Source organism: Crinia signifera, chromosome 8 (genome assembly GCF_055691185.1).
Source record: "Crinia signifera chromosome 8, ASM5569118v1, whole genome shotgun sequence".
NCBI classification, from domain to species: Eukaryota; Metazoa; Chordata; class Amphibia; order Anura; family Myobatrachidae; genus Crinia; species Crinia signifera.
Genome location: NC_139224.1, coordinates 170,178,619 through 170,194,350, shown reverse-complemented (window position 1 = coordinate 170,194,350; position 15,732 = coordinate 170,178,619). Strand labels below are relative to the sequence as shown.

At 45.3% G+C, this 15,732-nt stretch overlaps 1 protein-coding gene across 2 annotated transcripts in view; it reads left to right on the top strand.

Moving 5' to 3' along the window:
- NEGR1 (neuronal growth regulator 1) overlaps positions 1 to 15,732 on the top strand; it is a 249,240-nt gene that overhangs the window by 76,562 nt on the left and 156,946 nt on the right. For both annotated transcript variants that reach the window (XM_083157756.1, XM_083157755.1), the window contains exon 3: positions 13,036 to 13,167. In XM_083157756.1, coding sequence (XP_083013882.1) covers positions 13,036 to 13,167 — 132 coding nt within the window. The remainder of the gene's footprint in view (positions 1 to 13,035; positions 13,168 to 15,732) is intronic.

The following is a 15,732-nucleotide window of genomic DNA, read 5'->3' as shown; positions in this document are numbered from 1 at the left end:
TGCGACTTCTGTACAGGGGTTACAGTACTAATAGAGCAGTATCGTTACATATGTATGTTTAAATACAGATATATGTGTGTGTGTGTGTGTAAACACACTCGCCGTAGCCGATATGACTATCTGCAAGATCATTGTCATTTCTGCTAACATGCCCCAGCCAGGCCTGCCGACAGGGGGAGGCTGTGGGTACAGTTGTCCCGGGCAGCTCATTTTTACCCACCGCAACTCCCCCCTCCCCCCCCCCCCAACTGCCTCAGCTGTGCCACCTGCTTCTTCAATGCAGGATGCCGGCGGCCAATTAAAATGTTGCACCGGCTTTTGCGCCAATAATAGTTTGTGTATCATTAGCCAATCAGAGCAGCTGCCTGTACACGAGCTCTGATTGGCTCACCAGCCAGTGCTGCATTTTAATTAGCTGCCGGTGTCCTGCATTGAAGAAGCCTGTGCTTTGGGACCTGCGGCAGGAGTCAGGAGGAAAGTGAAGTGAGAGGGGGGCCCGGACTGGAAATCAGTCCCGGGCCCCAAAAGTCCTAGTGGTAGCCCTGGCCCCAGCAATAAGGTGTGTATCCTAGTCCCTGTTCCAGCCTATAATTATTATACATAACCTAGTCCCCGGTCCAGCCAATAATTATTATACATATCCTAGTCCCTGGTCCAGCCTATAATTATTATACATAACCTAGTCCCCGGTCCAGCCAATAATTATTATACGTAACCTAGTCCCTGGTCCAGCCTATAATTATTATACATATCCTAGTCCCTGTTCCAGCCAATAATTATTATACATAACCTAGTCCCTGGTCCAGCCTATAATTATTATACATATCCTAGTCCCTGGTCCAGCCAATAATTATTATACATAACCTAGTCCCTGGTCCAGCCTATAATTATTATACATATCCTAGTCCCTGGTCCAGCCAATAATTATTATACATAACCTAGTCCCCGGTCCAGCCAATAATTATTATACGTAACCTAGTCCCTGGTCCAGGCTATAATTATTATACATACACTAGTCCCCGGTCCAGCCTATAATTATTATACGTAACCTAGTCCCGGGTCCAGCCTATAATTATTATATATACACTAGTCCCTGGTCCAGCCTATAATTATTATACATAACCTAGTCCCCGGTCCAGCCTATAATTATTATATATACACTAGTCCCTGGTCCAGCCTATAATTATTATACATAACCTAGTCCCTGGTCCAGCCTATAATTATTATACATAACCTAGTCCCTGGTCCAGCCTATAATTATTATACATAACCTAGTCCCTGGTCCAGCCTATAATTATTATACATAACCTAGTCCCCGGTCCAGCCTATAATTATTATAAATAACCTAGTCCCTGGTCCAGGCTATAATTATTATACATAACCTAGTCCCCGGTCCAGCCTATAATTATTATACATAACCTAGTCCCTGGTCCAGCCTATAATTATTATACATAACCTAGTCCCTGGTCCAGCCTATAATTATTATACATAACCTAGTCCCTGGTCCAGCCTATAATTATTATACATGACCTAGTCCCTGGTCCAGCCTATAATTATTATACATAACCTAGTCCCTGGTCCGGGTTATAATTATTATACATAACCTAGTCCCGGGTCCAGCCTATAATTATTATATACACTAGTCCCTGGTCCAGCCTATAATTATTATACATAACCTAGTCCCTGGTCCAGCCTATAATTATTATACATAACCTAGTCCCTGGTCCAGCCTATAATTATTATACATTACCTAGTCCCTGGTCCAGCCTATAATTATTATACATAACCTAGTCCCTGGTCCGGGTTATAATTATTATACATAACCTAGTCCCTGGTCCAGCCTATAATTATTATACGTAACCTAGTCCCTGGTCCAGACTAAAATTATTATACATAACCTAGTCCCTGGTCCAGCCTATAATTATTATACGTAACCTAGTACCGGGTCTAGCCTATAATTATTATATATACACTAGTCCCTGGTCCAGGCTATAATTATTATACATACACTAGTCCCTGGTCCAGGCTATAATTATTATACATAACCTAGTCGCTGGTCCAGCCAATAATAATTATACATAACCTAGTCCCTGGTCCAGCCTATAATTACTGACCAAGTGAAAGGCAAGGGGTGCATCCTGTATTGTGGGCAACTCTCCGTCATGCCGTAATCTTTGTCCCCTGCAGTGGGCAGAGCAAGAGTTGTGATGTGACTATTTTGGGAATGGACTCAACCTGGCCCCACTCCTGGATAGTAAGTCTGCGAATCGTAGCATCACATCCCACCCCTTACACATGGACCTCCCCAGCGGAACTCCCCATGTCCAAGGCTGGCAAGTACGCGGCACTGCAACATCAGCAGTGTCCATCCATTGCAGCGGAGAAGTGGGCAGAACCTGCCTCCCCCCGACATTCCAGGAGAGTGGGTGAGAATAATTAATAACCGAGTAGCCTAATTTACTCCAGGATCTTACCTATGTGACAGCCCTGACTGTGAATATACTTTGTACCCCTCATTTATTCAGCCACGTCCTTCATGTAGGGGGCTACCTGTACAGGTCCTTCCTCTATAAGTCCTAGAAAACAGAGAATTCAACTACGCAGGCCCACCATCAGGGGGGGTACTGCGGGTCCTGGCATCCTGGGCCTGTACATACAAAGGGCCCTGGTGGCAGCATTGTTGATCAGTGTCGCCATCTGATTGCAACACGTGGCAGCCTGCCAACACTAGCGGTAATTCGAACATAGAGTCTGTTGCAAGCCAATCAGAACTCATGGGCCGGCAGCCAATCATTGGCTGTTGGTCTGTGAGCTCCGATTGGCTTGCGGTCAGTTTCATATGTGAAATGCCGCCTGTGCTGTCTTCTTACCTTGCTGCCACCTGGTGTTCCATCTCCAATCAGCTGACGGTGCCGATCCATCCCAGGCAGGAGGGCCCTGTCTAAATTGCCTGTCCCAGGCCCCTCAATTTCTGATTGCAGCCTGCACCTACAGTTTTAGTTCAAATGGTGCCGTATCAACAAACAACTTTTTGCTGATTATATAAACGTCATTCGCTCCAAAGCTACGGTACGTAGTTATAGAACTAATGCCATTCTATAGGGGCAAATTCCCTTTTATGAATCGGCACATTTAGGCCTCCTCAGTCAGCCCATAGTCTTAGGGAAGCCAGCGTGCAGGATTGGGCTGCATTAGCCCCGCTGGTGCCATGTAAGATTAGGGCACTCAGTCACATGATCAATAACGACAAGATGATGATCTCATGTAGGCCACCTGGTGGTTAGTAGTGGTCCTGCAGCAGTCCTCTGGTTCTCACGGAATCGGTCTCTCCAAGCATTTGAGCTTCAGCTATTTCAAATAAAATGGTAAAAGATATAAAAAATTCAACTTCTGCCTGTAAATGTTTCATGTGTGTCTTGAAGAGGAAGACACGGGGCTTCAATGCCTTTGATTTGAGAAGACTTCAATCCCATTATTGTTTGATGAAACTTACTTCAAGTCATCTTATAATCAATTATTTTCTGTCTCACGTAACCTGCACCTGTGTCGTGCGCTTGTTTTACATCACCCTGTCATCCTGCCGCACTTCTAATCCGCTGTGATCAGCGCTCACCTCCTCCAGCAGCCAAACGCTGATCATTTCCCCCAAAACTTTCCCGCTGGAAGCTGAAGTCTCTCTATACAACGTGGAGTCACTGAGAGAAGATGTTGGGAATGTGGGGCCTGATTCAGAGTGGATTTCTGTTGTGCGAATTTGCAATCCTTGCGATTATCGAATGACTGCACATGTGTACCAATCATACTCTGTCATATTCATTTGTATCCCATTGTACGGCACTGCAAAACAGTTGTGACACCTTATAAATAAAATCGATTAATAATAAAAATCTAAGCGCAATCCCCTGACATTTTGGAAGGTCTTGTGTACGGATCTGAGACCCACTTGTGATTCCTCTTTCTGTCTGGGCGGTGATTTTCTCCTCATAGACAATGGCGATGTACACTGAATTACGTCCTGAACATTGTGAGGGAGAAAAATATTTGGGGCAACTGAGTCCCCTGGGACCTGGCGCACTGGGAGGGGCTGTTTGGCGCCCCTGAAGCCAGTGTGTGAGGACATACAGTAGCTGTATTTTGTCTATTTACAGTGTCTGACTTTCTTATGCTATAAAGCTGCCCATATGTTCTAATGCCACGGTATTTACTGTACATTATATCAGTGATAATTCACTTGTGTGATCACTTTATAGCCAGATGTACGAAGCCTTGAAAAGTGATAAAGTGTCAGAGATAAAGTATCCACCAACTGGATCCTAACTGTCATTTTTCAAACAGTATGTGCTGTGGCAGTTGGGAGCTGAATGGCTGGTATTTTAAATCCGCCATTTTATCACTGTGCAAGGTTTAGTACATCTGTGTAATCAGATACATTGTGCATACAATAACATACCTCCCAGCACGGGGCTATTGATCGGGGCATGTGCTCGGCAGAAAGGGGCATGGCCTATTCTGAAGGGGGTGTGGCCTCACAGGATACCGCAGTCGCAGTATCACACTCGCAAAGGTGTTCGTATGTGCAGGGGGCGGCATCAGGGGAATGGCGGTTATTTTATGGGCATTTTCTGAAAGCGCTGGCCATGCCTGCTTGGCTAGGGCAGCTGATGTCACATGACGTCAGCGCTCGCCCAGTATTTGGCAATCAGCGGAGCAAATAAAAGTCAGTTCAGACAGATTTTTATTTCTGAAGGGGAGAAATATCCCCGAAATATCCATTAAACAATTTCTCTCCCCCTCGGCCGCATGGGGTGACGTTGATATGTTCGCTAGGCTGCGAGTAGGCCCAATCGGTGCATGGCCAGTGCTGTGTAAGCTACTGGCCATGCCCTCTGTCCCTGTTGTCGCTGAATAGATGCTGTGGGCGTGAGCAGAACAGCGGGTGACAGGGGGGACTCCCAACTGCGCCCCCCCCCCCCCGGCGTGAGACAGCCCCCCCAAAAACATGACTGTCCCACAGAAATCCGTCCAGTTGGGAGATATGCAATAATTTCACAGCTGCCAAGAACATTCAGGAGGAAACTTACTACGATGGGAATTAGACTTCACATGTGATGTTGCCATGGGCAACTAATCAGATCCTGTCTACTATCTTCTTGCAGGCATGTCCAACCTGCGGCCCTCCAGATGTGCTAAAACTACACATCCCAGCATGCATTGCCATCATTCTAGCATTCCCTAATAGCCAAATTGTAGCAAGGCATGCTGGGATGTGTAGTTTTAGCACATCTGGAGGGCCGCAGGTTGGACATGCCTGTTCTAGAGGGTTCTAAATAAATAAGAAGTAGATTCTGATTGGTTGCCCATAGCAACATCACATGTGAAGTCTTATTCTCATCTTAGTAAATTCCCCCTCAGTCTACAGTAAATACTAAGATTATGGCAGATGGTGTCTGACAGGAAAACTGCCGGGGATCTCGTAGACCGCTTATAACCCTTTTCCATCTGCAAGCCGGGTCGCACCCAGGATTTTGTACCCAGCTATAGCCTGGGTCCGACCCGACTTGTGAACCCATTCACCCTGGACTCCTTACCCGGCATAATGCCGGGCGGGTGACGTCACCGGGAGGTGGGGTCGGGGAGGCGCTGGGAGATGAGAGCTTCTCCCAGCATCGGCTTTTGCACTGTAGTGAACGGGACCCGGGTCGCATTACACACACACACAGCATTATTGTCTGTATCATTTATTGTAAAGGGCAGCTCTCTATTTCCCAGCCAGGGCTTAGCACGGAGACACTTGAAGCTGTTATTGTGACATTTTAAAAGTCAAACCCTAAGATAATTGCCACATAGCAAAGTATACACCGTACGCTATGCCATGGCAACAGCTGTGTCACTTTGACAGACGTCCGTGCACTTTTCTAACTATTTTTACATTTAACGAACAACAGGTCTCGCTTGATCTTTTACAGTATATGTCTTTTTTTTTTTTTTTGCCCCTGTCCATTTCCGATGTATTTAGTGGCCAGTCCTCTACAGCCATAATGCCAGCGGGTGGAACTTTCTGCCGTGTGCTAAAGTGGTCTTTACTCTTGTAACTCTTGTGGTGTGAGTTACAGCCTACGCCTGGCGTCCATCTCTGCACCAGTGTGTTATCCTCCCATAGCGATAATGCAACCTGACCCGGATCACACTCTGAGCATCATGTTTGCCAAAGAGCAGCCATGAATTGCCAGAAATGGGGGGAGGGGGGGGTAATTTTGCCATTGATGGACAGAACCAGAATTTTTCCCTCCATCGATGGCTCAGTTTATTTTTTTCTTTTACCCAAAGTGCCGGGACACTGGGGCATAGCTCCACCCCCGACACCCATAAAGCCACACCCCCAGGTCAGCCAAAGAAAAGGGATGGCCATGGATAGGTGTAACTAGATATGGTCATACATCACATACAGTAATATGCAGCCATCGATGACCGTTTGCACTATCCCCGCCCGAAGGCTGTTCCTAGACAATGAGGAGGAGGAGGAGGAGGAGGAGGACAGTAGCAGTAGCAGATTCTGATTGGCTGCTTTAGTATATAGACCATCCACTAATAATTCACTGATATTGCTGTACATCTAAATTTACTTTACTCTACCCTACCCTCTCATGCCCGCACCCATCTATTTGCGGGCACACCACGCTAGCTGGTTTTTTAAATTGGTCTAGTGGTTAATTGTATTTTACACGATAACGGTGACTTAGCTGCCAAAGGTGTCATGGTCAGGTGTGCTCGGGTTCGAGCACACCTGACCATGACACCTTTGGCAGCTATTTCATGCTTGTACTCTGATGCTGATAAGTATATGGAACTTTGAATTGAATGCAGTAACGCTGTCAAATGGATGTCTTTAAATGACTTTTTTCACTTATAAAAATCTTTTGGCTACTATCGGTTGTGCTGACCTCTAATTGCTAAAGTATTATACCCATTATGTGGTTTTGGCACCCAAGTGATGATCTTCTATGGTGTGCGGATTTCCTGATTGTCTCCTATATATATATATATATATATATATATAGGGGATAAAGACCGCTAAGTATTGAGAAATGAGTGAACACATGAAAAAATTAAAAGTTAGATCAAATGTGCTTTTTTTATCTAAAAAACAATGTTTACACTCCTTTTGGAGATAGGTGAGAGAAGGTTCCCGTGCAGCACTGTCCTTACCCTATTGATGCAGCGGTATTCCTCAGGATTTTGCCGCGAGTCGGCTTGATGACGTCACCGCGGGGTCCATGAAGCGAGCGGGTGTAGGAGGTGGAGGGCGACTGTGTTTGGGAAATGTTTCTCAGGGCTCCCCAATACTTAGCGCTCTTCACCCCTTTATATCAAGTTCCTTTCAGATAAGAGCTGCTTACCTTCCTAGCGTGGAGCATATATATATATTTCTCAACACAGAGAGAGATACAATATATATATATATATATATATATATATATAACACTGATCAGGCACCGCGATGGTCCTACTGTGGTGGTTGTGACTGATGACAAGGAGGAACATTTAAAGTTGCAGATTTTAGGAAGTGTGGGGGAGGGGTAGATGTTGCAGCCAGTGATTGGGTCTTTGTACCTTTATGTTGAGTCTCTCGATGCGAATGGCGGATCTTCTCTGATCCACCGCCACCTAAGTTGCCGCACTGATCCAAATTGTATCGGGGCCACTGCCACCCACATCTCCAGGTGTAGACCAAGCCCGGTCGCTACATTTTCCTGGCAGGACCCTGGTGTGTACACTACTGTTGCAGAGTTGGACCCATCAGGAGACGTACATACGCCATTGCACCATTTGTTCTCAGATTTCATGCTCGGAAATGTTATATAAAATGCCCAACTCTACATGATACAGTATCTCCGTTCCGAATCCCGATTGTAATAACAGAACGGCATCTAACCATATAATTTGACCCTTTGCCTGTATCGACCTTTTGTCAATGTCAACCGTAATCAAGTCAACATTAACTGTCGACCTAGACACTGTAACCTATAATCCACACCCGATGGATTGGGACAATAATCGCATATGTTGCTTACGATCAACAAAATCCTCCAACATGCCAGGATGATCTTCTGCAAATTGGGGGCAGTTGCTAATGTCCTGTGACGCCAACCGTCCGCCCTGAGCAGGCAGGGGAACCCCTCCCTTCCCCCCGGGCAATCTGTACTATATAGTCCAAATCCAATGCGTTTTGCTTGCCATTCGATTCGATCACGATTCAATCCCAATCGAATCGAGATTGAATCGCAAGCAAAATCGCACTTTGTGAACACCCCTTAACCCTTCATTCTCCAAATAGCTCGGAAGCCAGAATCCCTGGCACCCACATGCTGTTAAGCCTATGCAGTCTTATTTCCAGCCCAGTCATTACCAGACCCATCACAAATGTCCATCAGAAGAAAATATTTCCTGATTGAAACTTCTCCAGTCTCAAGAATCCGAAGTGTCGGGAAAACTGCGGCACATGCAAGGCTGACTACTACCTACAGCGGCTCATATCCCACAAATGAAATGAGCTAGACAGCTTAATTAATTATTCATCAGTCGAATGCTCTGCTGATGAATGCGGCCCGGGTGCCATTATTGCGTTACCCAGAATCCTTTGCAGGCTATAACTGTAATATTCCTCGTCGGGTTCCGCGTGATCAGAATATAAATATTAGCTGGAGGAAAAAAGGGAATTTTTCGCCATCAGCCAGTGCCCCCGTTCTGGTGCCATTTCTTCGGCGGCGGACTGGGGTGTTAGTAAACATTTTTGTCTAAATCGATTCCACCTGAACACAGAGGACGGTGCTCAGCCATGCAGGAAAGAGCCACAGCTGCTTCCATTGTCAGAGATTTCTTTTCATAATTCTTTTATCATGGGTATCACAGGATAGAGAAGGCTTCGTGCAATTGGGCAATTCAGAAATACATGTACTTGTTTTATTTTAGACTCCCCGCATTACGTATTCACCAAAGACCTTCCGCAGAAAGCACCGCGTCTGTTGTTTTTCCCCCTGTAACGTAATTGCTGTTGTTTGTGGCTTGTTGTTGGGGGCTTTTCATATTCATACCAGGATTACTATGTGTTTGTAGAACAATCCAGGGTTTTATCCTATTTTTGGTTACCTCTGTAAAACCCATTTGGCAGCTGCTGTGCGCGCGTTCGGATTGCAGAGTCTTGCTTAGAGTTCCTGTAGCAACCATTGTTGGAATTGAAGATCATTTTAATGAACTATTTACATCGATGAGCCCAAGGCGTCGGGATTACCGGCATTTGCACCAATCAGAGGTCTACGTCCGATTGAAAATATATGCAACTCTGGGATGTTGGGCCCTCGTAGGACACTTAGAAAACAAGTTGTATGTTTCAGTAATCTAGACAGTATTCACTAGACTTAACCATTTGTTTCCCATATTGATTGGTGATCTCATTTATTTAGATGAATGATACTTGATACAGGATCTATCTATGAAATTAGGATTTGAAAATGCAAAAATACATTACGTCATATATACAATGCAAACTAGGCGCTCTCTGTATTGTAAATCATTCTATTTATTTACTAGTTAAAAAACAGTCAAAATGACGGCTTCTGCAATGTACTTTCACTTTGAGCTGTGACGGTTTTTACTTTCTTTGAACTGTGACAGTTTTAGTCCACCAACTCTCCACCCCATCCCTAGTCTCTATCTGCTTCTACATCCAATTTGCGCTGCGGTTTTGCAGGGGCTTGGATGTCCCACGAGTGAGAGACTAGCAGCGGAGGGGTAGGGGAGGGGGGGATTGTGATTCGGGGGGCTCCACGCATGTAGATGAAACCAACGATAATCCGTCTCGGTGCCAGTTGATCATTGTTCTGCCTGTTCCTTATGACAATCCAAGTATCCCTGTGGCCATAATCAGTATTTGCTTTCGAGGGATCCATCAGAACCAGGCATCTCTTTGCCATGCAGGACTCATAATTGCGCCTGCTCTGTATATAATAAATGAGGCCCACTGTCACTGCCATCTAACCCTATTTATAGTATTCCCGCCAGGCATGTATGCCTTGTGCATGTTCCGTGTTCCCATACCGCCTGTTTCCTCCGTACGTTGGGAGCAACTGACTGGTAATTGGGGATCAGTGTGTTCCTTTTAATAATCCCCCAACACTACTCTTCCAGCCTGCCCAGGAGACTCCCAAAAGGTTTACCCTCTTCGAAACCCATTCCCAATATGGCTGGGTGATGCCACTTCCCCTCTGCTCCCATGAACGAGCTGCTTCTACCTCCCCTTGGAAGGTAAATCTGAATCTTACAGATGATCTCTGCGAGACTAAGATTGTACTGTGTGTGCGCATGTCTATGAGGACAGACACAGGATAATCATGGGAATTGGCCACATTTTTCCATAATTTTAAAGCTGGCACAATCAGACCTGGGTGCTAGTATAGGGTGGTACAATAATATTGTATCTAAGAAGTCACCCCACATTTGGATCTATTTTGGGGGGGGGGGAGATGGGGTAGCACTCCAAAAAGTTCAGCAAGTGAACATTATAAGTACAATAGTACTTGCCAACGTGCCTGAATGTCTGGGAGACTCCCTGGAAAAGCAGCAATCTCCCCAACTCCCTGAAGAGTTTGTCAATCTCCCTCATTGCACCTTACCCACATTATGTAGCTGCGAGAAAGAAAATCAGAGATGTGTATATATATCTATCTACTGTATATAAAAGGCTAACTACTCCTCACCCCTATGAGGGTAAGTACCCCCAGTGACCACTAGAGGCCACTTGACCAACCGGAAGTGAATGCAATTTTTGCAGGGACACTGATCTGTTTCAAACTTGTTGGATATGGAGAGAGGGAGGAAGGGGCAGATAGGGACTGGGGGTGGGGTGGAGAGTTTGTGTGCTAAAAACTGTCACAGCTCAAAGTGGACATTATTTTTTTTTTATGTTTCCCACAGCCACTTGAATTTATATTTATGTGTTAAACACTTACTGTTTAGGGGCTCGTGTACATAAATACGTAAGTCCGCTTTAACACTGCGCTCATAGACTACGTGTTATATCCATAATCTCCCTAAAATGCTTCAAATTAGGCAAGTAAATTAACCCTAGAATGTCTGTGTGCATGTACATGTGGTAGGGAATATAGATTGTAAGCTCCACTGGGGCAGGGACTGATGTGACTGTTCAAACATTCTCTGTACAACGCTGCAGAATATGTGTGCGCTATATAAGAAACTGTTAATAAATAAATAGGGATTAGGTTCTTGATAACTCAGTGCAGACAGTCCTGGGATGAGGCATGTTCAACACACTTGAAAGAAGTACATGTTCTGTACACTACACGTACCCTTAGGGATGAGCCTTTACTGGGTATACGTGCAAGTCGCAGGCAGCCTCTAGGGCAGGGCTGGGCAACACCGGCCCTCCAGATGTTGATGAACTACACATCCCAGCATGCCTTGCATCAGTCTCAGCATGGCCACATAGCAAAACTAATGCAAAGCATCCTGGGATGTGTAGTTCACTAACATCTGGAGGGCTGGTGTTGCCCAGCCCTGCTCTAGGGGCTGGAGATTATAGATTTACAGCATAAATTACTTAAAGGGCAAACTAATATGGTTTTGCATTAATAAATAGCTGCTTGACATCAAGAGGCCAAATCTCCGACACCTCTCGTCTGCCCGCATATCGGAGGCAAAGTAAAACATTACGTTAGGTAGGCAGATCATGAATAATGCTATGTACAATACAAGACCCGTATGATGCAATGTTGTTATACCAATGCTGAATTCTCTGTCCCAGGGGGTAACATTTGTCACTGTAGAATCACTTGTCCCTCATAGGGTCAAGAAGTCTTCCAATTCCGTTTCCCCACAGAGGACGTGTATCTGTACTTTTTACTAACTGTCACCGGGGCAGTCCCCATAGTAGGAGGAGCTTATCACCAAATGACACGCTCATAGGGAAAAATAACCACCGAACCATTATAGTAGGGATACAGTATATACTATATCCCAGCGATCAGGATGGCGACAGTCAAAAGACCGACCCGGCATCCTGATATGGAGCATTCCAATCCCCCTCTTCTAAATGTTTAAGCAGGGCAGCCAAGTGGTATGTCGGGCCCCGGTAAAATGTTTGGGGCGTGGCCTAATCTCGGGAGGCATGGCCAGGTCCCGCGATTAGGCCACGCACCCAAAATGTTTAGAGGGGGGTGAAAAAAACACTCTAAAGTCAAGGGAGCAGCAGCAGCACACCTACACCATGTGATGTGCTGACAGCAGGCTCAGCATGAGCTCCCTTGCTGTCAATGAGACGCTCATGCTGAGCCTGCTGTCAGCACAGCACATGCTGTAGAGGTGTGTGCTGCTGCTGCCCGCGAGGCAAGGAGGGGAGGGGGGGTTTTCGGACCTGGGCCCCTGCCAGGCCCCTCCAGCAAGCCCGGGCCCAGGTAATTAGTACCCGCTCCCTCCTCTCGGTGGCCATGTGTATAAGCCTAACCCCACCCCCTCTCCGTAGCCTAACCCTAAGTCCCACCACTAGTCCCTAAACCTTAGAGTTGGCCTGTTGTCTATACACAGTGGCAGCTGCCATTCTGTCTAAGTAAATTAAGAAATCATTCCCTGCTCTACTATAACGAGTCCAATTAAAATATTTCCAGAACTAAGATTCAGAAAGTATCTCCGAGTTCCCGATCACAGTCCTACGTTCCTGTATTCACACCTCTGCCCAGCGGGGATTCTATCTGTCTCACCCTCCCATATGCAGACAGGGAATGAAATAACGCCCAAAATGTTCCTTCTGTCAAGTGCAAATGGCTCATTATTATTATTGTTATTTTAAGGGTGAAAAAAAAGAAGAACTGCTAAAAGCTTTCATTACTATTTACGATGTTAAATTCACTGTAAAGTACTCCGCTAAAATACTCCTACAGATTTAATGCACAAGACGCAGATTCTCATTTCTATTTTTTTTTTCCTTTTTTTTTTACATCTCATGTTCTGTCGCTTCTCTTTCAGCAAAACCATTTGGAAGCGGACAATATTTGGATATTTATGGCATAACGAGAGACCAGGCCGGCGACTATGAGTGTCTGGCGGAGAACACGGTGCCGTACTTAGACATCAGGAAAGTCAATGTGGTCGTGAACTGTAAGTAAATAGGTTTCACTGGCTTTTAAAAAATGAAACAATGAAATAAATACAATGTAAACCAGGCCTGGGTAACTTGTGACTACTACAGGTCCCAGCATGCCCTGCTACAGTTGTGCTATTAGGGAATGCTAAAACTGAGGCAGGTCATGCTGGGATTTGTAGTTTCACCATCACCCGGGTCTTATGTAACCCATAATCTGTTTTCTACAGCAACCAATAAGATTCTACTTATCATTTTTACATCACCTTCTACACCTTCTTATTGGTTGCTAGATCTCTACTTCTATATACCCACACCTTAGTAAATACATACCTCCCAACTTTGACAGTCCCTAGAGCAGGGCTTGCCACGTCAGAGGCATGTGCGCAGCAAAAAAGGCACAGGTTGCAGTCAGAGGGGTGGAGCCGAGTGCCGCGACCCCCATTTGCATCATTTCGGGAGGATGCACAGTGCTCCTTGAGCTGCTGGGCGGCACTCGGCTCCCTCCTCACACTAAGTGATGGTCACCTGTTCCCCCTAACTGCACCCCCGCCCGAGGGACATTACAACCTGCAGGAGGGACAGTTGGACAGTCTTCAATTAGCGGGACTGTCAGTTTGGAGGTATGGTTAATGTACCCCAAAACTATATTCCGTTCATTTCCCATTGATCAGTCAATGAGTTTCAGCTCTAACATGTAAATTGTACCCTTTGGAAAATAGGCCCCTTTTTATAAAGTTCATCTTTTTCAATTAATAAAAAATATTTGGAGAAAAAAAAAATTGATGAATTGTCCATCGGACAGACCGAGCGCACAGTACGGAAGGGAACGCACAGTTCCAAAAACCTCTGATATGTCATAAGTGAGACCAAGCAGATTAGGAACTGGAGTAATCTCATTTTATTTCACATCATAAATTGTATTAGATCCCGCATTACGGTTTATTAGACGGATGCTGATTTACGATATATATAATTTGTATACGTTTTAGTTCTCTCTCTGTAAGAGCCGCTGCAGTTTCCACTTGGAATAATTCCCTACGGAGGTTTTGGCCTAGTATTACGGTTGTGCCCGACTCCCGTTAACGACAAATGTTTAACCAGAACTTCCTACCATGTGATACAAATGTACACCTATATCCTTCAGACTATCGCCCTTATAATAAAGTAGAGGCGATATTACTGGTGCCCTCAGATTCCAGGTGTCCGTATAAAGCCTGCGGTGTCGTTATATGACGACGCGTTCATTGTGCAATGGAAACACATGTTTATTTCAAAGGAGAAATTGTTTCATATCAACTTACTGTATACTACTGTACAGATCAAAGCAAGTGTCTGGGGCGCATCCTGTTGCAATGCCCATTTTATGGGGGCGTGCCAAAGCTTTTGACACATCCTCGGATCCAGCCTCACTTATGACTGTGCCACTTACCAGTAACCTCAGGCTGGTTTAGATGTCCTACGGCCATGCAGTTGGTCCAATGCTGCGTCCTCCTACCTGCTCGGTCTGTCTGATTATCAGTGTAAGGCTGGCGTTCTGTTGTCATGGAAACAGCTCTGCGCAGATTGTGCTGCCGAGCATTTTTTTAAACGACTGACCACAATATCCAGGTAGATTTACATGATCGCTGGCAGGAGATGTGAGTGATTGGATACAGGATACATATTACTTGTTCTTTGTTTCGTGCGCAGGAAACATTATAACTAAAATACAGCGCACAATACTAGCTAAATATATCTCCTCCTGCTAAGTGTTATCACTGCTATCCGTGTCTGAGAGGCGCTTCCTTCTCTCATCCGAGCAACTTATTATACTTATATATACAGTATATATATATATATATATATATATATATATATATATATATATATAATCCAACAGCAATGAAACAGTGGGAATCGCTCAGAGTCTCTTCAAGAAGTAAATGTATTCAAGGATGGTGATACAATCCTATGCAGTATATTAATATTTGTGTGTGTGTATATATATATATATATATATATATATATATATATATATATATATATCTCTATATCAGGGCTGGGCAACACCGGCCCTCCAGATGTTAGTGAACTACACATCCCAGGATGCTTTGCATTAGTTTTGCTATGTGGCCATGCTGAAACTAATCATATATATATATATATATATATATATATACATGATAAAACAGACTGTTGTTTGTGCTATGTATAATGGCTGCACTCTACAAGACCACCCTGCTAGTGGAGCATAACTACTGTAAGGCAGCCCCAGCTGCCACTTGGGGGAGTGAACGGCAGCGGGGTCTGTGTGGGTGCCGGCACCTGCTCGCCACACTGACATGCTGCTGCCTGCCACTGCCCACTGGCTGAGCACCAGAGGTGAGTCAGCCACATGGCAGAGATGACAAATCCCCCCCACTGATTCAATTGACTGTACACAGGGACGGCTATTGGCTACTGTGTACAGAATGGGCGGGCGGATGGGTGTGCTGGGGCGGCCTAGGACACGTCGGAGCCAGGGGAAGCAGCAGTGTCTGTTGGTCTCTCTGCTGGGGAGCCCGGGGGGGGGGGGAGTGGTCGCCACAAACTTTATGGCA